We start from the raw sequence: 24968 nt of genomic DNA, 5'->3' as shown, positions 1-24968 counted from the left end.
ATTTTTTCTGTTTTGTTTGTTTTTATTTATATATATGCATATTTTATTTTGTGCGGGCAGTACATTTTACATTTTATTTATTTTTATCCTATTTTTAATTTATTTTATCTTATTACATTTTACTGTTCTATTGTTTACTACATCTCTTTGCATTTTATTATCTATTTATTGTTTGTGCAGCACTTTGGAAACCTTGTGTTTGCTAAAATTGTGCTATAGAAATAAAGTGGATTGGATACAAAATATATACAGATATATTTTTAGATGTGATATGGAATTAGACCATATTGCATATATCGATATAGTTTTTTTTTTTTTTTTTAATTTATTGGGTTTTTAGAATTAACATGACACATACATTAATGAGGGTTTACATGCCCACATTTATAGATAAAGAAAAGACCAAGAACCACTAAAACAAAGAACAAAACAAAAACGAAAAATAAAAATAAATGAAATAAAATAAAATTATAACCCTGTATTCCCTATGTAGCTGCTGTGATGAATATTACATTTTCTTTATACACTTCATTGTCCTTTTCAAGTGTTCAACATCTTGATCAGTGACTTTCAAGATATTCAATAAATTGTCCCCGTAGCTTAAAAAAGCTCTAATGTGTCCAATGTTTATCTGTGGGAGGTTCAGTGCTCTTCCAGGAAGTTTCTATACAGTGTTTAGCCTGAAGTGAGCATATATCGATATAGTTTAATTTTTCCCCTTCCTTTATATCTAAATGCTGCCCTTACTAGGGTTTGTACTATTTAGTTATTTTGTAATGTTCCTTATTATTTTCTCATATAAGTATAAATATTTCTGGCTATATTATGCTCTAATATGTTTCAACAGACTATAATTGACCCATTTTAAGCATGTTTTAGGCATAGTACAATTTGACCATTTTTGACAGAAATACACATACTATAGTATGAGTTTTTTTCCCCGAGGGAGTCATTTTTGGACATCCCATAATGTGGTCATTTGTTGCTATTATTTGACAAATAGTTCTTGACTCGTGAGTCCTGGGATTCGAACCAGCGACCCCTGTGGTAACAAGCTAATTTCCTAACCTCGAGGCCACAGATAAAATTGTGTTTTTCAGCAACCTTTGGACAAATTACACCACCATTGGCCTATTCTATTTCATAGGCTATTTTTAATTAAGATATTTTTTTACTTAAATGTGCACTTTGTGGAGCTTTGATATTTATATATATATTTTAAAAGGCACGTGTTATACAGTATTTATGTTCACTTAAATAAATGGTTTCAATTAAATTACTTGTGACATGTCATATTTGACTTTGACTGAACATTTGCTCTCACTTTGCGATAAAAATATCAGGATATATATATCGAATATCGAGCCTTACAGCCTGTTCTTCATGTCCTCGGGGCTCTTGCGGTGCAGCTCCCTGTAGGAGTCCTCAAACACGTGGTCTCTCCTCACGTGGACGGCCATGTCCTCCTTCCTCAGACCTTCATCCAGTCGCTCCAACTCCTGGCGGAAATACCTGCAGAGAGAAAAAAAACAGCACATCAGTGATAAACAAATACCTGCATATAAAACAGTAAGTAGGATAAGAAGTGTAAGATAATCCCTCTTACTTTCTCTTCACGTCAAAGTCCAGGATGCGTATGTAGTCAACAAGTACGGCAAAAGGTCCATCAGCCAGGTGAGTGGTGGACTGGCGGAGGATCTGGTTGAGCACTGTGCGGTGAGTTTCTAAAAGGAAACAAGAATGACTCCCTTTAGACACTGAATCAAACATGAGGACAAAGATTTATCACTCTTATTTAAAGGAGACATTATGTTCATTTTCAGGTTCATTTTTGTATTTTCTGGGTTTCTACTAGAATATGTTTACATGCCTTAATATTCAAAAAACACATATTGTCTCTCATACTGTCTGTCTGAATATCTGTATTCACCCTCTGTCTGAAACACTCTGTTTTAGCGCCTGTCTCTTTAAGACCCCTCTCCTGAAAAAAGGCCAGTTTGCTCTGATTGGAGCAGCCGGGGAATGACTGTAGCTGCATTATAGCAACACTTTCTACTTATATATCGTACAGTTGTGACATCACAACGTCACAGAAGTCCTTACAGCTTGTTTAAAGGCACAGTTTCTGAATACAGGCTTTGTGTATTTCTCTGTGGGTTAAGCGTTTTGATACTTTCACAGTATTTACACAGCACCTGTGACCTGCTTTATGATCAAAAATACATTAAAATTTCAGTCTTTGCAATATGGGACCTTCAAGTCTTTTAAGGCTCACCAGCAAAGCGGAGGAACTTCTGGGTGTCCGGCGGCAGGTTTGAAGAGATGTGCATGGAAGATGGTTCCCTGGAGAAGAAGGGGTCGAGGGATGAAGGTGTAGCTGGTGTGAGCGGCGCTGGAGACAGCGGTGGAGGCTCGTCTTTGATGTGAGACAGCTGGCTCTCTCGGGTGTCTCTCACTGGAGGTTTGCTCTCTCGCTCTGTGGCGTGGACGAGGAAGAAGGCCTCCACAGCAGGCTGGAGAACTGAGGGGACAGAGAACAACATTTGACATCAACCATGCTCCTTCACCACACACAAATACGATATATATTTTTTATTTTATTTATTTATTTTGTTCTTTTCATGAAGGTGGACAACAAAAAGTGTACAGAGACACACTCTACACCTTCATGATTGGAAAGGAGCATTTCTTATATTTGTCTGCCCCCTACTTCTACTCACTTTTTATCGATTGGCCTTGTCTTAATTTCCTTTTATTATTGTTGTATGATTACCTTGTTGTGATTGGTGATTTTAAATTTTACATTTTCTAAGTCCAATGTCATTTCTTCTTGTTGTTTTATTTTGTTGTTGTCAGTAAATTGTATTTGATATGTTTTATTTCTGTTGTACAACACCTTATAACTTGTTTTTTTAAAGGTGCTATATAAATAAAGTTATTATTATTATTACTTGAACAATAAAAAAAATGATGGTCTGACATCACATACAATTCATGTTCAGTAGCCTACACCAACAAAACTTTGATTATAACAAAACACTTAAAACAAAACAAAAACAAACAGACAAGACAAAAAACAAACAAAAACCCATACAAGTAGATGTTTACATCTCAAAAACAAAAAAACAACTGATCATAAACAATCAGTTTAAGTTTCCAGTACATATTGACAATTTTTTTCTGCATCTGTTCATTTTTTAAAAATCGATTAATTAGGGTCGGGACTTAAACTACCTATAGGCTACCTGAATTTATGAAATGTACTATATTTCTAAATATGCTGTTGCTACACTTAATGGCAAAAATTGCACTGGTCTGTTGGACTTGAACAAAAATAAACAATATTTTTGTTGCTTAAGCTTATGTATTCAGTCATTATTCAACGGTATACTAAAAATCCATGTGAAAAAAATACTTCTCACTGTTCTCAGGTCAAATATTTATATGCTATTAAAATGTGATTAATTTCGATTAATTAATTACAAAGCCTCTAATTAATTAGATTATTTTTTTTAAATCGAGTCCTGGCCCTACTATTAATATCTGTACAACCTTTTAAATCCTGTAGGTGGGAATTCCATATTTTTTACATCACATGCAGCACAAAGAGACACATTCCCAGAGGAGGACTGTACTAACCCAGTACGGCGTGCTGGTCGTGGGACTCCTCCAGCTCCTTCAGGCACTCCCCGAGCATGTCCCACAGTTCATCCAGCAGCAGCTGCTCGCTGAGCAGTGGGAGGTCTGGGAGTCTCTCCTCACTCTCTGACTGGCCGTTTCCATCTTCATCTGAAAAGAAAAGCTCAAATATTGACTAAACCGTTATATCAGTAATGCTGTCATGAACTACGACTGGAGCAATCATTTTAACAGCCGAAACATTGATTCAGTGTTGCTGAACAAGCCCATATTCTATAGACTCGGAAAAATAAAAAAATGGCTTGAAATTGCTCAAGTAATTACTGTTAGTATCAGAGACACTTTGTGTTTATTTGATGTACAGGTCAATAATGGGCAGAACACAACAAAAATATAGCACATTTGCAAGGGTTTAACCCATAAGAACCCTTATAGACACCCTTGTAACAAACACTTTAAATCTTCTAGAATCTAATATTAAACCCATTCAACAATTCTAACCTTTAATAGGGTGTCCTGCATTGCATTTAACTTGTTCTGACCATATTTCCTGAACAAATTAAAGTCACAATTTTGATATATGTTATGGAGATGCAAAGAAAAAGGCAAATGGTTATTTGTTTTTATTATTGATTTATTCTTATTTTGTTACTTAAAAACAAATCTGAAAAATAATTACTTGTTAAACAGCACTATTAACGCCACAATTTTGATAAATGTGGAGATGCAGAGAAAAGGCAAATTTGTGTTTCTGTAAGTAGAAAATGTGTCTTTTTTTAAATTTTAAAATAAGAAATATCATAAACATAAATGGCATAAATGCCCAATGTAACGTGTATGTCACATCACAGATCCTTGACATTTAGGGGTAGTGTTTTTTTTTTTTTTTTTTTTTTTTTAAAACATCATAAATGTGTTCTATGTGGTCCACTTGGTCTGTGATATACCCCCCCATAACTTTCCTTTAAGGAAATTTGGGTCTGGGTTCTTATGGGTTAAAAATGCCATTTAGCAGTTTGTAAGTGAGTCCTACCCAGAGGTGCAGGGTCCTGGTCCAGAGGAGACGGCTGATCCACGTCCATGGGAGAATCGTCTCTCTGGGCGGCCTGGGCCTCAGACATCGACTGCACTTCAGACTAGAGAAAACAAACCAGGAAGGACCAGAGAGGCAGAGACACAGGATGAACAACAGGGGGGGAAACATGGAAGAATTAATGATTTGCATTTTTAATCTGTCACAGTAACCATCTGCATTGACATTGCCATGCATAATGACATTCCCAAGATTCACTGAGAGAGAAGGGGGGCTGGGACTGAGCAGGGAGGAGGGGGGCCAGAAGCATGAAGCCATGTCAGCCAGCAGACAGACAACATCAGAGAACAGATCAGACAGTTTGGAGCAGGCAGCACATCCACATTTAGACCATTTCACTGGTGGAACAAGTCAATGCAGAGACACTGATATAGAAACATCTCTTTATCTCAATGGGGCTGTCAGTGATCGTCATGGCAACACTTGTCTTCATGCCTAAATCACTTGATAGCAGGATATATATAAATGGTGCTTAAACACTGCATTATGTTGTACACAGTTACAATGAAATACCCTATAAAGCATGGGTCTCAAACTCGCGGCCCTCGTGACGATGTTTTGTGGCCCCCACCTTGATATGAGAGTTTTATATGAATGGCACTTTACTGTGTTGTGTGTGGAAGGTCCCTTTAATTACTTTTCTTGGTAATTTTGTGTCTTTTTAAAAGAAAATGTTTTGTCCTTTTAAATAATTGTGTCTTTTTTAACAATTGTGTCTTTTTTTAATAATTTTGTGCATTTTTAAAAAATAATTTTGCCTTTGTCTTTTTGGTAATTCTGTGTCTTTTTTTTGTCATTTTGTTTCTTTTTTTAAGTAATTTAGGGTTTTTTCTGTCATTTTGTGTCTTTTTTGGTAATTCTGTGTCTTTTTTGGTCATTTTGTATCTTTTTAAAATAATTTTGTGTCTTTTTCAGTAATTCTGTGTATTTTTTTGTCATTTTGTGTCTTTTTAAAGTAATTTAGTGTTTTTTTCAGTCATTTTATGTCTTTTTTAAGTTATTTATTTATTTTTTTCTGTCATTTTTTTGGGGTCATTTTGATACTGCCTCCAGCGGCCCCCAGGTAATTTGAGTTTGAGACCCCTGCTATAAAGAGTATAATAGTATTTTTTAATGAAAAATGTAAAAATAAAAAATTAGTTAGCTTAGAATTTTCCAAAATGCACAAAACCAATATAGACTAGACCAAATCAGACATGAAGCATGTTGACAGCATTTCTCTTGATGACCACCAGAGTCATGTGAAATGACTAATAACTGTGATGGTCATTCTATATAATTCATGTGCTTATTTCCAGTTTTAAAGAGATCCTGTACAGTGAGTGTATGCAGTGTGTGAGTAGGAGTACGCCTGCTGTCAGTGCAGCCCATGCTAACCGTGGCAGCAGCAGCCGTGCCAGCAGGGGGAGCAGCACCAGTGGGGGCATGGGGGGCCGCCACTGAGGACCCAGCAGCAGCAGCAGCGACGGCGGCAGAGGCAGATGAGGCGGTGGGCGGGGGGGCCTGTTGGAGGCGGCGTGCCCGCTGACCCTCTCTCACCATCTGGATGATGGCGTCGGCCTCGGCTTCCAGCTGACGCACCGCAGCCTGGATGCTGCTGGCTGAACCTAAACTGGTGGAGCCTGGTCATCAGGAGAGGGAGGAGAGGGGAGTTTAGCTTTATACAGATAAATACTGAACGCACACTTCAGGTAATACAAGGGATGGGCAAAGAACTATATTTGGTAACTTCAGTGGATATCAAACTGGCTCCCCATGTCTCTCTGTTTGGTCGTAGAACCACATGGATTTCTTCCAGCTAATCAGCAAAGATCAGACTACGTCACAGACAGTGATACCATGACATCTGACCAATCAGTATGATAATGATATGATATTATTAACTTTATTGACCTCCAATGTAAAAATGAAAAATTTAGAAAAAAAATCTGCAAGAAACAGTCGTACAAACAGAGTTATTCTTCAGTGACTTGTACCAGGAGAACTTGACTATGACGGCATATTAGGGCCAAGTATGAATAAAAATACAAACCCGGGGTAGGGGGGTAACATTTCGAGAAAAAAGTTGCAAATTTACTAGATTAAAGTGGCAAATCTACAAGAAAAAAAGTTGCAGATTTAAGAGATTTAAAGTGGCAAATCTGGGAGAAAAAAGTCCACATTCTGGCTGTATGTAATATCCTCCAATAACCTTTGGAATTTCCAAGTATTTCAATGAGTGCCATATTAAGGGTTAAATGCTGGAGGGGGGCCCAATTTTTCATCAATACTACCACAGGGCCACATATAGGACCGTGCACTTCACCAGATATGATGAAACTGCAATTTTAAATATGTTTACAGTGCAGTAACTTAACATATTTCATGCTCAAATGCATGTAGAACAGTATAAATAGGAATACAAAAGGTTTGAAGCAAATAAAAAATAACCACTTACTGTGATTTTTTTACTTTCAGTGCAAGAACAGCAGACCAACATTAATTGCAAGAAGTAATTTTGTGCATTTTTACACTTACCCCTGGGTTAAGTTATAGCTACCGAGCTAACAAGCTAATAGCATAACGTTATTTACCTATTGTTAACAAGTCACTACACACAAGTTAATCTACAGTTACTAGTCACAACCGACACTGGTTTGTGCAGACGTGTTGCTAGACAGACACAAAGCATAACAGACGTGTAGGGGAAGCCTCCAGTTGCCCACCCCCGGGGTAAACTGTGTATATTTAACTTCTTCTCACCTAGTCGCCCCGTCTGTTTGGCCTTCTTGTTGGCGCGCCGTGTGTCCTCACGGAGCTGGATGATGACCTGCAGCACACGCAAGAAGAACTTCTGCGTCGACGTCTTGGAGGTTAGTGAGCTCATGCAGGGAAGCTGAAGTTCACGTCCGCCGAGTGTACGTTTCTGTGCAGCCACAATGACCACACTCTCCGAGCCGTCAAACCTGTGCCCCAACCAACAAACGCATACAAGGTAAAGGAAATTGTAGTTGTGGAAAATTCACTTTCATGCAAAAACAGATAACACAGCTACTCTACTTCAGACCGTCTGCAGGGGCTCCCTGAGGCTGTGACAAAATAATTATACGAAATGAATTACTAATTCCTTTACATTTTTATTTATCAATGGCGTCAGCCCATTTACATTTGTATTATTCAATTGTAAAAATATGCAGCTAATATATGGCATTAAAAAAGTCAAAGTCAAAAATTTGCATCATAGCTCACAAAACTTACAAAAGTCTAAGGGCCAGCGCCTTAATCCTTAATTTCAAGTCTAGTTTTGAGTTTTTCTAGCTTGGCGAGCATTTGATTCCAAATCTCCTGAGACATTTCTTACGAAATCATATTAATAAATGCTCATTATGGCCTATTAGTAATGTTGATATGCTAATTTAGACTGAGTAGGTTGTTTTATCTTCATTGTGAGGCTCAAAATAAGGTTTGTGGCTCCATTCCAACATTTTTTCTCTTTTTTTGGCCAACAATGGCTCTTCTGTTAATAAAGGTTGCAGACCCCTGGTCTAAATAAACTACTGAACCAGTCTACCTCAGCCTACTGAACCCACAGTGCCTAGTCGGCCCAGAACCCTCACTGGCTAACCTGCTAGTCATCTTGCCCTTCAGTCTGCCTGAGATAGAGGACTCCTCAGGGGGGGCATCTGGGGAATGTGAGTCAGCTTGCGCCCGTCGCTGCTGCTCCAAGTTGTATTCTCTAAGTTCGGCCAGCAATGTGCCTGAGAGAGAGAAAAAAGGCTTTTAAACACTGTATTTGCTTATACAGGAGCAAGCGAACAAGTACCTGTGTAGTTTTGGCAGCACTGACCGATCTGTTTGCAAAGAGTGTATCCGAGGTGTCTGGCTCCGCTGAGCAGGAGTCTGAGCACCGTGTCTCTGGTGGAGCCGTCTCCTCGAGATAACTGCAGCAGGATGTTAGCTGCATCCTCCAGACCCTCCTCTGAACACGAGTGAGACGTCAACACCTGGAAAGGACAAACAATTATTATTCGACTTGCAGAGAGGTGTAAGAAAAACAGACTTGCATTGCATTCACAACAGTGAACAGGAGTAAATAAACACTGAGGGAGATGGTGCAGTTCATCAAACCTTAAAGACTGGATTTTGTTAAAGTAACAAACTGAAGAATTTTTTTTTTTTAAGAATTTCAAGCATTTACAAGCACTTTATCCAAAATCCAAGCACTTTTAAAACCTTGGAAATACATTTAAATTCAACCTTTTTTTTAGGATTTCAAGCGCCCGTACGAACTCTGATAATAAAGATCCCAAGATGGTAATGTTTGGACTAATACCAAATTACATAAGTGGAAGGGGGAAAAATATCTTTTACAAATATTACTGATTTGGATATAGTCAGATTGCAAGAGAAATACAGTAAGAATTTCTAGCATTTACAAGCACTTTATCCAAAATCCGAACACTTTTTAAACCTTGAAAATACATTTAAATTCAAGCATTTTTGAAGGACTTTAAGCACCCGTATGAACCATGACACACACATTTGATGACAGCATAATAAAAACATGCTATGACACTTAATGTTTACCTCCACAGAGAGCTGAAGCTGTTTCTCCGTGAGTCCACTGGAGGCCAACTTGTTGTCGCTCTCTATACTGCTAGTAGTGCCCCTCATTTTCCCTGTTTTGGCAAAACACCCCCAAATGACACATTATTATTATTTTCCACTGAAATTACTGTGAAATCTAAATGAACTCATTACTTTATATTTAGGAGTAAATGAGCAGTACCTGTAGAGGTGATTCCAGTGGACGTGGGTATAGAGATGGTTGTGGAGGAGGTCTGGGAGGCGGCTAGACTCGTCCCTGAGGATGTTCCCTGGGCTACGGCTCCCACAGACGCTCCTGGGACGGACACAGTGGGCTGGGTGGAGCCAGCTGATACCGTGCCCTGCGTGGGGATCGGGGCCGTGACTCCTGAGCTGGTTGCTGTGTTGGGGATGGCGGCCTGCGGGGTGGGGTGTCCCGCAGGCACCTCGGTGGCCTTGTTGTCAGGCAGGGCGATGGATATGAGGGAGAGCAGACGCAGCAGCTTTTCAGTGAGCAAGGAGCTCCGTCTGATGACGGGGTGGGACAGCATGTTCATCAGCTGGCCTAGAGGAGACGTCTCCAGGCTCAGCTGAGCCCCCTCGGCCTCCGCACTGCCCCCCAGAGGCACTGTCTTCATAGAGGCTTTGCCTTTGCGGCTGACATTCATGTTGTCCAGCTTGACCAGCAGGTCCCAAAAATCAGTGGAGATTCCTAGAGACTGGAGAGTAGCGGCAGTGGAGCCAAAGGAGTTCTGAGTGTTGGGGGCGTTGGAGCTGGGGTTACTCAGAGACCCTGACCTGGAGCCCCCGCCTCCACCCCCTCCCACAGAGGAGATGGAACAAAGACGAGAGTCCAAGTCAGAAGAGGACGCTGAGAGGTCCTTACAGCGCTGCTGGGTGAAGTGGCTGGGGAACACCTGCAGGGACAGACAAGACATTAAAAGGACTTAATAATTGAAGAAATTATTTGTTTTAGTGTTGACAACATACAATTAGGGTTGGGTCCCAAAGTCTTCACCTTAACCCATTTTTAAGGCGGGAAAGCATTATCGCATTTCTACCATTAAAACCGGAGGTGCTGTTGTGTTATTCTACCATTAAAGCTTGAAAAGCGGATACGTTGTTTTTTAGTATTTGTAGTTTTTTCCACCTATTTTCGGTCTCAGAATCATCAGAATATATGTGGGAGTGTCGCAATGCAACATGGGACTTTTCCAGAACTTTGAAATCATCACCCAAAAACAGTCAAAATGACCAAAACAGACACAAAATGACCCCCCAAAAAGTCAAAATGACCAAAAAAGACAGACTAAAAAAAAGACACAAAATCACTTAATAAAAACAAACACAAAATGACTAAAAAAAAATACAAAATGAGTATACGTGGGAGTGTCACAATGCAACATGGGACTCAGATATAACAGCTATGAGCTCTCAAATACTTTTTGAATTTCATTTCTATCTGCTACAGAGGCTGAAAAATCTATTATTTAGTAGGAAGAGTTGACACTTCTGTTGAATTTCCAGAAAAACTTCAGGTTTTAGGGGCTTATTTTAAAATCCCAGAGGTTTTACAGGCATGTAAGGCCTAAATGGGTTAAGTGGTAACAACTGAATTGTGTGGTAAAGTGGTTAAAGGATAACGACTGAATGAATGTCAAGAAGAGAGACAACGTGACTAAATCACCCCTGCAGCTTGTTTAAGTCACAGTAAGTCAGGGCATTAGTGAGCTGAAAGTGGTCTCAAGTGTGATTACACTTTTCAAAACTTGGCACCGACAACCTTTTACTGCAATAAGATACCACATGTACTTGCTCTGAGACATACATGGCATCATTCTAACACCATTCATCGCTAAAAGACTACATTGTAGAGGAGAAATGTTATGAAATGAGTGTACAGGTCCAGGTAGAAAAAAAATATGTATTTTCTGTTATAAGAACAGAATAAATGGTAATGAGTGTATAAGTCGAGGCAGAAAAAAACTATTATATATTTGGTCATTTTGTGTCTTTTTTTTGTCATTTTGTGCCTTTTTTAAGTAATTTTGTGTCTTTTTTTTTGTCATTTTGTGTCTTTTTTTGGTCATTTTGTGTCTTTTTTAAGTAATTGTGTGTCTTTTTTGGTCATTTTCTGTTATAAGAACAGAATAAATGGTAATGAGTGTATAGGTCCAGGTAGAAAAAAACTATTTATTTTCTGTTATAAGAACAGAATAAATGGTAGATATGATACCAAATGTGAATGTTAATCTATATACAGTTGACGATGAATCGGGTAAAGAGAAGTGGATGCTGACCTTTGCTAGCTGGATGAGCGTGTCCAACACATGTCGACAGACGACGGGAGCAGCTTGTGGGTGGATGTGAACGGTGGAACCCCCTCCTCCAGAACACGTGACTCCTGCAGCAGCACCTGACACGCCTCCCAGCGTCCCAGACCCTGTGGAGCCTCCGGCTGAGTGCCGGTCAGCGTGCTTCCTACCTGACGCTCGCTGAATCTGGAAAATGTTCGTCCGGCAGCCCAAGGCCGCATCCATAGAAACAGAGAGCCAGGAGAGCTGGCTGGAGCTGCGAGACTCCACCCTGTTCAGTAGCTCCAAGGAGGAGGAGGAGGAGGAAGAGGAGGAGGAGGAAGAGGAGAGGGAGGAGGTAGCGGAGCCTTTTCCTCCGCAGCCTCCCTGTGCGCTCCTCTTGCCACGAGAGTCTTCTAGCCGTGAGGTCTCCACACACACCTCGCTCTCGCTGCTGCGCTGCAGGATGGACAGCAGGCTGCGGATGACCCAGCCGCGAGTCTGAGAGTGGTAGCACAGGTTCCTGAGCACGCGGTGCAGACGGCTGGTGTTGAGCTTCGGCTCATCCACAAACAGTAACACCAGCAGGCAGGACAGAGCCTCGTGGTCCAGCAGCAACCGGCCACGCAGACGCAGCAAGGAGTCCACGCTGGAGCTGGAGGGTCTGAGGGAATAAAAGGGGAAGATATGTTCACTTTGCCACCTGTCAGTAGTATTTTTTTTTTATTTTTTATATTTTTTATTGCATTTTCCAACATAGACAAAAACAACAAACTGTGGCCACAGAAAACAAATATCCAATGACTTATTACGTAATACAGACAATACAATGAAAATGCTCCCATTACGACTGACAGTGATGTAGCAAATACACATCTGGAAAGAAGTGAAGAGTCGTTAAAAAATTAACAAAAAAAAAATTAACAATTTTTTCAAAAATCTCAATTTCCATTTTGAGAGAAAATGCTAAATTTTTTTGATAATTAAAAATAATTACAAGTTAATAAATGTCCTTCCTTATAACCCAAAAACATCAGTTAGCCAGTTTCCCTCATTGCCATCTATCATCCCTTTTAATACAATAGTTGTGAGTCTTTTACCAGCGTATTTAAAGTAGTAGTCGTAGTCTAGTCGTAATTTCTTGAACCCAGAAATGTTGAGTACCCTAAAGTTTAAATGTCCTCTATAGGCCTAATGGATGGAATTTAACTTGGTTGCTAAAAGTTGCACTTTGGGCAATTTGCATAATTAGCATAATAAGACAATAAAGTAAAGACACCACAGGTGAATAGGGTAAAAAAATTAAATAATAGATATCACCATGAAACTTTCTCAGTTGATTACTTATGTTAAGAGGAGAAAAAAATGTATTGCATGTTTTTTGTATTTTAATTTTTACATAAAGGGTGCCTAGATCTTTAAAAAGTCACTGTCAGCAGTATTTAATGATTTTGTTAAAACATGCAATTAGATCACAGTGGCCTCGTACCTGTGGTTTGTTCCTCCGCCCATCTGAAAGGTGCCTCCTCTCTGCACGGCGAGCCGGGTGTACTGGACGCCACGGTTGCTCCCTAACCGACTGGTGAACGCCGGCGAGCGCAGGATGGCGGAAAGGGCCGAAGACGAGCTGTGACCAAACAACCTCTCGTGCATCAGCTGCCTCTGACGAGCCTCTTGCTCTCTACGTAACGCCGCCGCTTCAGCAGCGATGTCTGGGGGCATGACCGCCAACACGCTGTCCTCCATGTCCTCCAGGACGCTCCGCCGCAGCTCGGAGGGCAGCGTCTGGATGAAGGTGACTGGGTCCAGAGGAGTGTCTCCCTGTGGGGGCTGCTGGGCCAGCTCCCTGCGCTGCTGCTCTGCTCGCTGCTGGGCCAGAACCTAAAAGACCAACGGCATGCTTAGTTACAACTCATTATCTGGGACTGCTTTACTAATCTGCTTAGGAATATATATTTTAAATCCAGTGGGTCTCAACTGGGTCAAATATCTGGCGTGAATTTTGTTGAAAAATATTATAGTAACTAAGTAAACTTTATTTATATAGCACCTTTCGCAGACAGAAGTCACAAAGTGCTTCACATTAACCTAATGTTAACCCCAACAGAGGATAAATAAGTTAGAAAGAATAAAATAAAATAAAACATAATAATAAAATAAAAAAAATTACAAGCAAGTTTTAAAAGACCAAAAAACAGCAATTAAACAACCATAGCAGCCCCAAAGCAACTAATCAAGCCCGAACAAATAAAAATGTCTCCAGTTGGCTTCTAAAAGTGACAAAATATTCTGTGTTTTTTCATTACACCAGCTTAAAAAAGATTGAAAACGAAAAAATTGTCTTTTTATTTGAAACTGTGTATCTCTGTAACATAATAATACTTGACGGCTTTAGTAATGGAGACAAGAAACTGCTTTATATTCTTTTAGCAGCAAGCAAAAGGCCATTAGCAGAAGATGGCTCAAGCCTCAGAAACCAAGAAATGAGGACTGGATCAACATTATACAAGAAATCTACAAAATGGAAAAAAATTGCAAATGGACTTATTTTACAAAACTTGCTCAAAATGGACAGAATGTCACTGAAATAGATGATGCTGTGTGGTTTAGGTACCCCCCACCCCAACTGTTAAAAATCCCTCAATAAAAAGTGAATAAAAAAAAAAATTATATATTTTCCCCAGTTGGAGGGTCTAAAGCATTTAGTCTACTGTAATCTTTTCTTATTTCAGCAAAGAATCTCTTACCTCCTCCTGGATGGCAGGTGGCAAGGCGGCCAGGAACTCGGGGCTGACCTCTGTGACCCCTGGTCCTCCCAGTACAGGAGCAGTGGTGGCAGGCATGGTGGTGGCAGCCGGAGGACGGGAGGGGGGTCTGATGCCAAGCTGATTCTGCAGCACCTCTCGACGGATGTCCTCAGGGAGCGCTGCCAGGAACGAGGGATCCACACCCTCCGGCAGACTGATGCCTGCAGAGACAAAAACATAAGGTGTCAAATTCTATTAAAAATATGAAAAAGGGCAGAGAAAGTAGGAGAGAAATATATTTTACCTGCAAGTGGGTCTTCATCTTCATTGCTGGTGGATGGGAGGGGCTCTTCCTGGATGGCCTGAGACTGGCTGTCAGCACTGTCACTCCTGGGCATCGTTTCCCCCGGTGACGAGACAGAAGTGGAGCTGGAAACATTAAATATGTGGAATGAATTACTCAGCTGATTTACACTGTGTCAAATTGAAGCCACCGTACAAAAAAAATACTGCTTTTCACAAAAAAAATACCTTAAACAGAATGTAAGGTATGTAAAGTTTCCCAAGTGAACCTGAACTGAAATGTTGCAAAAGAAGCTGGTGAGAAATGAAGCTTTCCTCAATCTTTACATGAACTGGTGACAACAGAAAGTAGGCATTCAACACATTGTGTAACTCTAAAAACATATGGTCATCTGGCCAAGAGCCACGTTTATACATAGCAGGGTATTTAGAGAAACGAATATTTCCCCCCCCTCCGTTTTCAAAAAAGGTGTCATTTACATCAACCCGCATAATACCCCGTCGAGCGCCATTATAACTATGCCAAACCTATTATATGGGCAGCAGTGTAGGGAGAAGGATAAAGCCATGCAAGCCAATCAGAATCCTCAGAATCAACAACAACGACTAACACAAGCGACTTCCTGTTCCTTTCAAAACAACTAATATGGCGCGAGGTTCTTTCGTGTGGACAGACAGCGGTGCATAGAATGAGCGTGAGAACCTAAAACCCCGTTTGTTTCTCTCAGTTGACACGACAACACATAACCGGAGTTTTCTGAAATAATCTTTTCTGTGATAAAAACAGAGTTTTCGTGTAAATGAGAGGCCAAACCGCATGGAAATATCTGAGTTTTCCCTTCTTGTAAACAGGGCCTGAGACTGCTTCTGAAAATGAATTTGGTGAGGGATGAGACTTGGAGCTACTCACCCAGTGTCTGCATCTGTCTGCCTGTCGGTCAGCCCACTCTCCCCGCTGCCAGACAGCTCCTGAGACAGCTGGCCGGTCTGGGCGGGGTTGGGAGCAGCTTCTTCCTGAGTGGCGGATGCAGGGCTGCTGGTGTCCATAGGGGACCCTTCCAGCTGGGACACGCCCACTACTGCAGGCTCAGAGGTCTCCACAATGTCTGGACTCAGAGAGGCTGAGGGGGAAAAAACAGAGGGTAAGATAAGGAAATGGTCTAAGAAAAGGGACTTTTCCTTGGGTAATTGAGGTGTTTTTCACAGTGATGATGACAGATACTAGCTAAAATGACAGATGTGTATCCTTCCTGTTGGCCAATCTTTATAAAGTCAGTTTTCAAAGTTAGTCTACCTTCCCTGCCTTCATCCAACGCTCCTCCTCCACCACCACCTCCTCCGACTCTCTCACCAATTGTGGGTGCCGGGGACATTTCCATCTGAGACGCCTCCGCTTCGCTGTTTGGCCTGTCAGCTGCCGACAAGGGTGGAAGGCCCGCCCCCGCCAGAGCAGCCAGAGAGCTCGCGTGCGACTCAGCCAATAGCAGGTCAGCGATTGGCTGGTGGACCTGCTGACTGATGGCGGTCTCCAGGGAGACTAGGGCCTGTTCATGAGGAGCAGGTGTGGTGGGGGTGACCTCTCCAGATGGGGGAGCAGTGAGGAAGCCCTCTGAGACCCTGGGTGGGTCCAGACATGACACTGTACCACCCTGAGCCTGCTCACCCTCTGCAACATCCAGACACAAAACTTGTGTTTAGACAGGGAGATAGTTCTTCTAAAGTCTTAAGGGGAAAAACCCCCAACTGACTGTTTTTTTCAGTGATTAAACATACCGTATTTCCTCAATTTAAAGCCGGGCCCCTATTAATGACCGGCCTCATTTAGTAACCGGGTGTAAAAACTATTTTTAGTAAATAAAAGCCGGCCTCTTTTATAAGCCGGGTGTCTTACCGGTGTTATGTCAAAGTCTGTTCCCCCTTCGATATATTATGAAGATGATATATTGATGTATTTTGAAGTTTGGCCACACGAGTTAGTACTGTAGGTAAATATGGTTGTTTCTCTTGCTGTCCTAGTCATTCTCTGTAAAGTCGAGCCATTTACGCACGTTCTTCTGGGCTTTTTAGTAGTTTAGACATTTTAAATCCTGCTTAAAATGAACATTCAGCGTGCTGTTCCAATATGGCCGACATCAGGGTTACTGGCTACAATGCGCTGTGTAAAACACTCTAAAAAGTGCCGGTCAGAGCTGCTCTGATTTTCTTTTCTTAATAAAAGCCTCCTTCAAATAATAGCCTGCCCCTATTATTAGCCGGGTCCCAAACTGTTTTACTATTAATACTATTTTTATTAATAGAAGCCCCGGCTACTATTTGAGGAAATACGGTAGATTACAAGGTTTATGAAAAGTAAAATACTCATTATAAAACAACAATAATAATATAAAATACAACTGTAAATGTGTTTCAGTTATCAATGCTTACTCATCCAATTGGCTCTTACATTTTACAATAGCAGAAAACATTTTAATCATTCAACATTCAAAGACGAAGCACAGATGCACAAACAGAACCGAAGTAGGAAGATGCTGATTAGTAATGGATGGTTTCCTGCACGGATGCCAAAGGTCTCCACTGAGGAAGGCAGTAAGTTGTATAGTTATCTCCTGAACGGGGTGCACAATCCTGATCCCCAACAACAACACAACTTACTACCTCACCACAGCACAGCCAGCTGCAGGGAAATGCAGTGCACGCAGTATAAAAAAGAGGCAACATTGTTAGATATATCGGGTGAATGTGGAATTAGGTGCTTAAGAAAACAGACATTTTCAGTTGGATAACTATCTGAGCCATGTGCAGGTTCAGAAGGATCTCCTAGAGCAGGTGGGGGTGTCCAGCTGGTATAGCGTAGCCATAAGAAAGACAGTAGACTGTATAGTTATCTCCCAGATCTGGTGTGATCCTAAAACTATACAAACTACTACCTCATCCCACAGCACGCTCTGCTGGCTGCTCGCCTCTGCTGCTCCTCACTCAGATGTGTCCATTCCTGATAAAAACCTCAACATTACGACAGAAACAAAGACAAAATCTATTAAAAAGTCAATACCTGCAGTGTTCTCTGCACCGTTAACCGTTCCCAATCCAGAACCCTACGGACAAAACACAGGTGACATTTGCAAACAAGTGAATAAAAAATTATCTGTGACTCCTTTACAATAGCATCCTACACAGCCAATAAACATGATTTTCTCACCTGCAGGCTCTGTTCTCTGGCCTGTTCTGCTCCAGAGGCTCTCCTCTCGTTCTGCTTAGACTCCTCCTCCTCAGCCAGCTGCCTTCTTCTCTTCTCCCGACGCTCTTCCAGCTCCTCATCTCGTAGGCTCTCCAGATGCTGCAGGATAGGCACCTTCACCACTGAAAGCAGGCACACATATCAGAATTCATTGTTGTTGTGGCTGGAACAAATCAATCAATAACTCTTCATCTTTAGACATTAAACCAGGTGCACTGATCTATATAAACGCTACCTTGTTAATGCATTGTGAAGAAATGTCATAATATAATTGGGTTGTAACGATACTAAAATTTTCAACTCGATACTGATCCTCAGGAAAATATTCCATACTCGATACCATTTTCGATACCACAAGGATAAAAACAAAGACCCCAAAATTTAACAGAAATATTTGTATTAACAAGAAAAATGCAACATGTTAAAATGAACTGAACCACAGGTTAAATATTTATAATAAAAAACAGTTGTGCAAAAAGAAACTGCAACTATGATAACAAGCTTCAGGTCTGAGGTAGTGCAAAAAATAAATAAATACGATAAACAATAACAATTAGAACGATATTTTGAGGTTGTATGCTGTGCACGGAGGGGTATCGATACTTTTGAAAATGAGTATCGTATCCGGATACAACGTTTTAGTATCGATACTTTTGACAACCCTATAATATAATTCAATCCTATTAATTTCTCTTTCTGCATCTCTCTTTTTTTTACGGCGCTTTGAAAATGTCGCGTCGTGTGATCACGCCGGTGAGATCACAGACTCTAGAGGATTAACTGCAGGTGCTTCAGCTTTTCAAAGCAAATTGCTGCACCGTTATATCAATCCAAGCACTAAACTAAACTTAAAAGCAGTTCCTCAAACTGTCGAATCACTTTAATGCTTCAAAGACAGTTTTTTTGCTGAACTTAGGGATGTCTCTCACTTTATTGGCCACACAACCTTCATCAGCACATTACAGGATCCCATTATCAGTAGAAAGACTCCAAACAAGATGTGATCATGGTCGATAAGAATGTGGTTGAACGAATATGAATGTTTCAAACGACTGGGTCATTTAACCAAATTAATTGTGATCAAATTCTCAAAAATGTAAATATTTTCTGGGAGCACAAACAGTCACCCACTAAATGTTGTCACATCAGTACCAAGGTCCCTGTATCATAAAAAATGTTGTTCATGAGTTTCAACAATAAGAGCAACCTACCTGCTACACAGTCGTGCATACTCTCTGCATCCAGCACTTTACACTCATCTGTCCATCTGGTTAAGGCAGTGGGGATACTAGAGAGGGTTCCTAGAGACAGAAAGAACATCAGGTAAGCAATTTAGACTAATAATAAGCCTGGCATTTTTTCAGTGAGATACACACTTCAACTTCAGTCTCTGTCTGTGATTAAATGAAAAGTGCATTAAAGTTGGTTTGAGATTATACACTGAATTCCTATGTAAACATTATGTAGATTTGTTTTCTAGACATGCAGTCTCAGAAGCTGCCCTGGGCGTTATCACAGAATGTGGCCATAACAGTATAAATCCAGTGCTAACTGTGGTACTTTGTATTTCTTTAAGGTACTTACATTGATGCTGCAACTACAGTGCAAAGTGTTACATAGAGAGAATGAATTGCAGTCAAACTGATCACTCATCAGCTGCCAACGGCATGCATACTTTCAAGAGGAATGTTCTCTCTTATTGAAGCCATTGTTCACTTGCAATTGGAAAGACCATTGAAACCTCGTCACAAAAGAAGGAGATATGTGCAAATGGCTTCATTCCATATTTAACATGGAAAAAAATGTGGTAGAAACACCACTTCCATTGCTACAAGGACATAACACAGAAGATGCCAAAAGGAAAGGTCTGGACTACAGAGAAATCCTTGAGAAACACTCCTAATAAACTCCTGAAGGCCCAGCTCTTCAGAGAGCATCTTCTTTCCTAGCACCACACGATAATTCTACTCCTTCAAGAATTGTCACTAGCACTTATTGCTGCACTAATGGCTCTTACTGCACTATACCTTGATTGTTTGCTTTTTTCTTCCTGTAAGTAGCTTTGGATAAAAGCATCTGCTAAATGACTAAATGTAAACGTAAAAGATTGTTTCATTAATGACAACCCGTTGTGACTCTCACCTGCTTGTCCACCTGTGCTGCTCTGCTCGTGGAAAAAGTCGTCCAACAGCTCGTCATCAGACCGAGCGATGATATGCACGTCCTCGTTTCCGACCAACAGGCGCGCCCGACCACGAGATTGCAGAGGCAGAGAGCTGGACAGCTGCAAGATGTCTGCTGCAGCACTGGGGCCCAACAATCTAGAGCAGTTAAAAGGAACGGTTATGTTAATTAGCATAATCACTCACAAAGAATGGTGGTGGAACAGATGTTGCAAAAAGAGTTTTGTTTAAAAACAAGGTTCATACACTTTTTTAGTGGTCAAATTCAAGCACTTTAAGGACTTTCAAGGTCCATTTTCAAGCTTTTCCAGTATCTTACAACGGTTGTAAGTTACATGTTTTAGATGAGTACTTGCATGCTAAAAGGGGTAATTTCACTCAACCATACAGACAGTGATGGTATGACACTTTTAACAACCAAAAGTACAGTTTGCTAATCTCAATATTCAATTTAGAATTTTTTTTCAATGAACATGTGATTATCTAAAGCAGGGATGGGCAACTGGAGGCCCGGGGGCCACATACGGCCCACACCCTCACTTGAAGTGGCCCTCAGTACAACTACATGCATTTGAGCATGAAATCTTAAAAGTGCAGTGTAAAAATGCACAAAATTACTTCTTGCAATACATGTTAGTCTGCTGTTCTTGCACTGATAAAAAATAAATCACAGTAAGTGGTTATTTTTGATTTGCTTCAACCCTTTTGTATTCCTATTTATACTGTTTTACATGCATTTGAGCATGAAATATGTTAAGTTACTGCACTGTAAACATTGAAAATTGCAGTTTCATCATATCTGGTTATGTGCATGGCCCTATTGTGGCCCCCTCCAGCATTTAAATTGCCGATCCCTGATCTAAAGTCAGATTGCATGAGAAATACAGTAAGAATTTCAAGCATTTTCAAGCATGTTATCCAAAATCCAAGCACTTTTCAAACCTTGAAAATACAACATTTTGTAAAATTTAAGCATTTTCAAGGATTTCAAGCACCCGTACGAAGCCTGTAAAAAACAAAATCATGCGTTCACCTTTGCAGGATGAGTGGGGGGTTGGGCTGGCGGTTCCCGGGGTAGTGGACGTGGATGGTGTGTCCACTGTTGGCAGTGAGTTGGCGCAGCGTTCTCTGGCTGCGGCCCATGCCCTGAGCCAGCCGGCTGCTGGTGCCGGCCACACCCAGAGTGAGGGAGCCGTGGTCCGCGTGGCGCACCATCAGTGGGTGGGAGCTGGGGATGTTGCCTGGGGAGGGAGGGATGTCAGCTAGTGGGAAAACAACAGAAAACAGTAGGCAGACATTAGGGGGGCAGCAACCCACAGTTATCTTTATGAAAAATAGAGCAAAAGATCTTTAATTTACTGCATCATCTCTAGTTTTTGTGTATTTCTCTTAGTTTGGGATGTCCTAAGCAAAGTTATAATAGTTTGGGATTTTTCATTAGTTTTAGTTTTAATTTCGTTGTGAATTTTTGTTTTCAAATTCAGTTAGTTCTAATTAGTTTTTAGAGTGAGTTTGCTAGTTTTAGCTTAGTTTTTATTAGTTTTAGTGTTTTTGTAATGGGCTATGCGTTGGGTGCGAGTTTCAAAGAGGTCATAATAAATGTTGCCTTTATTTCCTTTGGTTTATCCATCTCAGCCCCAATGAGGTTATTAACTCTTACAGTTCCAGGTGTTTTGAATTTTGGTTCTAGTGTCGACATCCCAGTCTCAGTAAACATGTTTACCATGTGTTCCTGCATGTTCACTAACCAGCAGCTGTTTAGTTGGAGCTAAATAAATATATTTCATATCAACCAAAAAGTATTATGCAGCGTTTCCCTACATGTATTCTGCAGTCGCTGCTGGATTTTCAGGGCCACCGCAAAAAACCTGTGATTTGTAACCTCATGGTTGAATTGAAGACTTTCACACAGTTAAAGAACAACATCCAAAGTTTACTGAGTGTTTTACCATAATAACTAAACGGTTTATGTTATCGGGATAATTCCAATGTTTTCTGAAAGCTGAGAAGTTTCTCTTTACAGCCAACATGGTTCATTACGGTAATTTCACTCGCGCTTCTCCTGGAAGCCCACAAAGCAGGAATACACACACTCAGCACAGAGAAATAGAAACACTGGATTATGTATGAAAAAAGTTGACGAAGACGAAAATGAAGGACATTTTAACTATAATTTCAGTTAGTTTTGTAACCACACAATACAGTTTCACTTAGTTATCTTTTTTTTTAAAAACTCAATTGTAGTTTTCGTTATTTCGTTAGTTTTCGTTAACTATAATAACCTTGGTCCCAAGCTTTAGTGAGAAAGAGATAGTTGTAATGTTTAGGTTGGACCCATCTTTGGAATCAGGCTGAACATGTTTTTTGGGACATTATCAGAAAAAGGAAATTTGACCTTAAATGTTGGTGATAAATCAAGCTGCTTACCGTTGTTGGAGAACATGTTGTCAAACTCTATGATGAGGTCATCATCCCTGTCAAACCTTTCGAAGCGGATGTGTGGCGCAGCATTCATGTCAGGGAAGTCCTCATCCAACTCCATCTCTGAACCTTCATCATCATCATCCTCATCTCCCTCTTCGTCATCCTTGAGAAAAAAGAAAAGACCGTGAGTCTTCAGGATGACCAAACATCGACTTGCACTTTTACACTTTTTCAGTAGTCAAATTCAAGCACTTTTCAATGACTTTAAGGTCCATTTTCATGCTTTTCCAGGACCTTTCAACGGTTGTAAATGACATGTTTTAGATGAGTACTTCGATACTAAAAGGGGTAATTTCACTTAACCATAACACCAGCAATGGTATTACACTTTTAACAACTAAAGAAGTTTGCCAATCTCATAAAACATACTGGTATGGGAATCTAGGGGCTAGGAGCCAAAGTAAGCTCACAAAAATCATCAACCAGCAGCTGGTGGAACTAAACACGACCCAAACTAGGAGGAAAGACCCACAAATACTTCAGGAGCCCTCACATCCACTAGGAATTAGAAAAACTCCCTTCAGTGAGAAGAGGTTTAAATATTTTTTTCCATTGGAAATGCGGTTATCTAGTAGTAGTCAGATTGCAAGAGAACTACAGTAAGAATTTAAAGCATTTACAAGCACTTAATCCGAAATCCAAGCACTTTTTAAACCTTGAAATTCAACATTAAAATTCAAGCATTTTCAAGGATTTCAAGCACCCGTACGAACTCTGGACTTGTTTACTGAACCTCATGCATTAATCCGTACCTGATCCTCCTCCTCCTCTTCTTCTTCCTCCTCCTCTTCATCCTGACTGTCTTCATCATCGTTGCTGCCGCTGGAGTCTTCTTCCTGCGTGTGTTCCTCATCCTCTGGTTCCAGGATGTTCATGGAGTCTGAAGAGAAGAAGAGAGAAATAGTCTCTTTTACAAGAAGATCTTAACAAATGAGAGCCTGGCAGTGGAATCAGCCATAAAAACGGTTTTATTATTTACTACGATAAACGATGCGTTACCTTCTCGGTTGGCCTGAAGAGTGGATGCCTGGCTAATGTTGGAGGGGGCCTCATCCATCAACACGTCTTCTTGTGATTCATCTTCACCGCTGCGTCCCACTGTTTGACAGAACACACAAGTGATATATCAGCTCTGAGTTTTACTGTGTTTGAAATACAGGAAGCTGTGATTCTAGCGTATTACAACTATATAGATGTTTTTGAATGCACTAACTTTCCCACTTATGTCCAGCTGCTACGACTACTCTCTGCTTTGCCTTTTCTGTTTACCATGCATCGTCTCTTTCCCCTCTACATTAATCAAGTGACTCACCTATAATTGTGCTGTTGACAGTGCCAGCATCTCTCTCCAGCAGCTCATCAATCAGATCCACCAACTCATTTTCTACCTGTAAGCACAGGGAATAAAATACAAATGCAATGTCAGCCATAAAGTAGAGAAAGGGACATGACAGTTTGGAGCTCAAGGCATTAACTATAGATAGTACAGATAATAAGGTAATGGGTGATTGTCATGAAGCCAGTCTAAGTTCGGTCTGTGAAGATTATAAGGACATACTTTATTAAACTAAATGTATTTCACCTTTATATGAGTGAACACTATAGCCATAATGAGACACAATTCATTGTATTGTGATAAATATTTTCTATATATTCAAACATATTTTTGATTCACAAATTCATTACCGTAATGTGTCCAGATAAAAATGTCTTGGTTTCCCCACACTTACATACAATAAATATTTAATAAACTTAAAAACATAAAAATAAATATACATTAGTTTAAAAATTTATAATATAACAAATTATTATCAAATATAATAGTTTTTAACAATGTATAAAGAACAAAATCTGAATGGAAATTGATGAGAAAAAATGGTTAAATGTTACGGTAGAATGGTTTGCATTAAAATATGTGTATATTTTAATAAAATAAATTTTGGTGATACCAGCGACCCTTGAGCATATTTAAGCGCTAGTCACGGGAAAAATCTTTCGTTGTTTCTCTTTTATTTAAATATGTGTTACTGTAATGAATTTTGCTCAGTGTCTCTAAAAATGTCAGAAAATACATTAAAATTATTTAAATAGATTATACATTCATAATAAACAGTGACTTTAGATTGTATATGTTATAAAGGGTCAAAGAAATATGTATTCAATGCTCTTGGAATTTTGCTATGAGCTGCACCATGTTCATGAGAATCACCCTGATGTGGTGAAATGCCCTTTAAGTGTTGTGTGTAACTGTCAATCACCTGCATAGCCTGTGTGCTGAGGACTTCGGGCTGACCAGCGATAACCACGGTGTCTCCCTCCGTCTCTCCGTCCATCAGGTCGTTGTCCGTCCCCTGGACCCTGTGGTTGCCCTCCACTGGCTCCGCCTCGCCAGATTCTCCTGAAGAAAAGATGCCACAAATA

The 24968-nt window shown here is 40.3% G+C and overlaps 1 protein-coding gene across 11 annotated transcripts in view; it reads right to left on the bottom strand.

Moving 5' to 3' along the window:
- The window catches only part of huwe1 (HECT, UBA and WWE domain containing E3 ubiquitin protein ligase 1), a 72935-nt gene that overhangs the window by 6133 nt on the left and 41834 nt on the right, over window positions 1-24968 (bottom strand). For 8 of the 11 annotated variants that reach the window (XM_059332603.1, XM_059332613.1, XM_059332608.1 and 5 more), the window contains 27 exons: window positions 24806-24945; window positions 23860-23935; window positions 23547-23645; window positions 23300-23427; window positions 22491-22650; window positions 21097-21325; window positions 20023-20201; window positions 19092-19181; window positions 17842-18002; window positions 17695-17737; window positions 15937-16308; window positions 15553-15763; window positions 14644-14768; window positions 14340-14560; window positions 13082-13473; window positions 11599-12256; window positions 9501-10215; window positions 9299-9390; window positions 8559-8715; window positions 8338-8469; window positions 7475-7690; window positions 6110-6354; window positions 4673-4775; window positions 3640-3789; window positions 2276-2521; window positions 1607-1724; window positions 1372-1512 (listed from right to left, as the gene is read on the bottom strand). In XM_059332603.1, coding sequence (XP_059188586.1) covers window positions 1372-1512; window positions 1607-1724; window positions 2276-2521; window positions 3640-3789; window positions 4673-4775; window positions 6110-6354; window positions 7475-7690; window positions 8338-8469; window positions 8559-8715; window positions 9299-9390; window positions 9501-10215; window positions 11599-12256; window positions 13082-13473; window positions 14340-14560; window positions 14644-14768; window positions 15553-15763; window positions 15937-16308; window positions 17695-17737; window positions 17842-18002; window positions 19092-19181; window positions 20023-20201; window positions 21097-21325; window positions 22491-22650; window positions 23300-23427; window positions 23547-23645; window positions 23860-23935; window positions 24806-24945 — 5599 coding nt within the window. Of the gene's footprint in view, window positions 1-1371; window positions 1513-1606; window positions 1725-2275; window positions 2522-3639; window positions 3790-4672; window positions 4776-6109; window positions 6355-7474; window positions 7691-8336; window positions 8470-8558; window positions 8716-9298; window positions 9391-9500; window positions 10216-11598; window positions 12257-13081; window positions 13474-14339; window positions 14561-14643; window positions 14769-15552; window positions 15764-15936; window positions 16309-17694; window positions 17738-17841; window positions 18003-19091; window positions 19182-20022; window positions 20202-21096; window positions 21326-22490; window positions 22651-23299; window positions 23428-23546; window positions 23646-23859; window positions 23936-24805; window positions 24946-24968 lie in introns of all 11 variants that reach the window. The other 3 variants (XM_059332609.1, XM_059332614.1, XM_059332612.1) reach the window with 2 other exon arrangements.

The sequence above is a fragment of the Centropristis striata genome, chromosome 5, assembly GCF_030273125.1.
Source record: "Centropristis striata isolate RG_2023a ecotype Rhode Island chromosome 5, C.striata_1.0, whole genome shotgun sequence".
Taxonomy (NCBI): Eukaryota; Metazoa; Chordata; class Actinopteri; order Perciformes; family Serranidae; genus Centropristis; species Centropristis striata.
The sequence above is the reverse complement of the archived record's forward strand: the minus strand, read 5'-3'. Positions and strand labels throughout refer to the sequence as shown.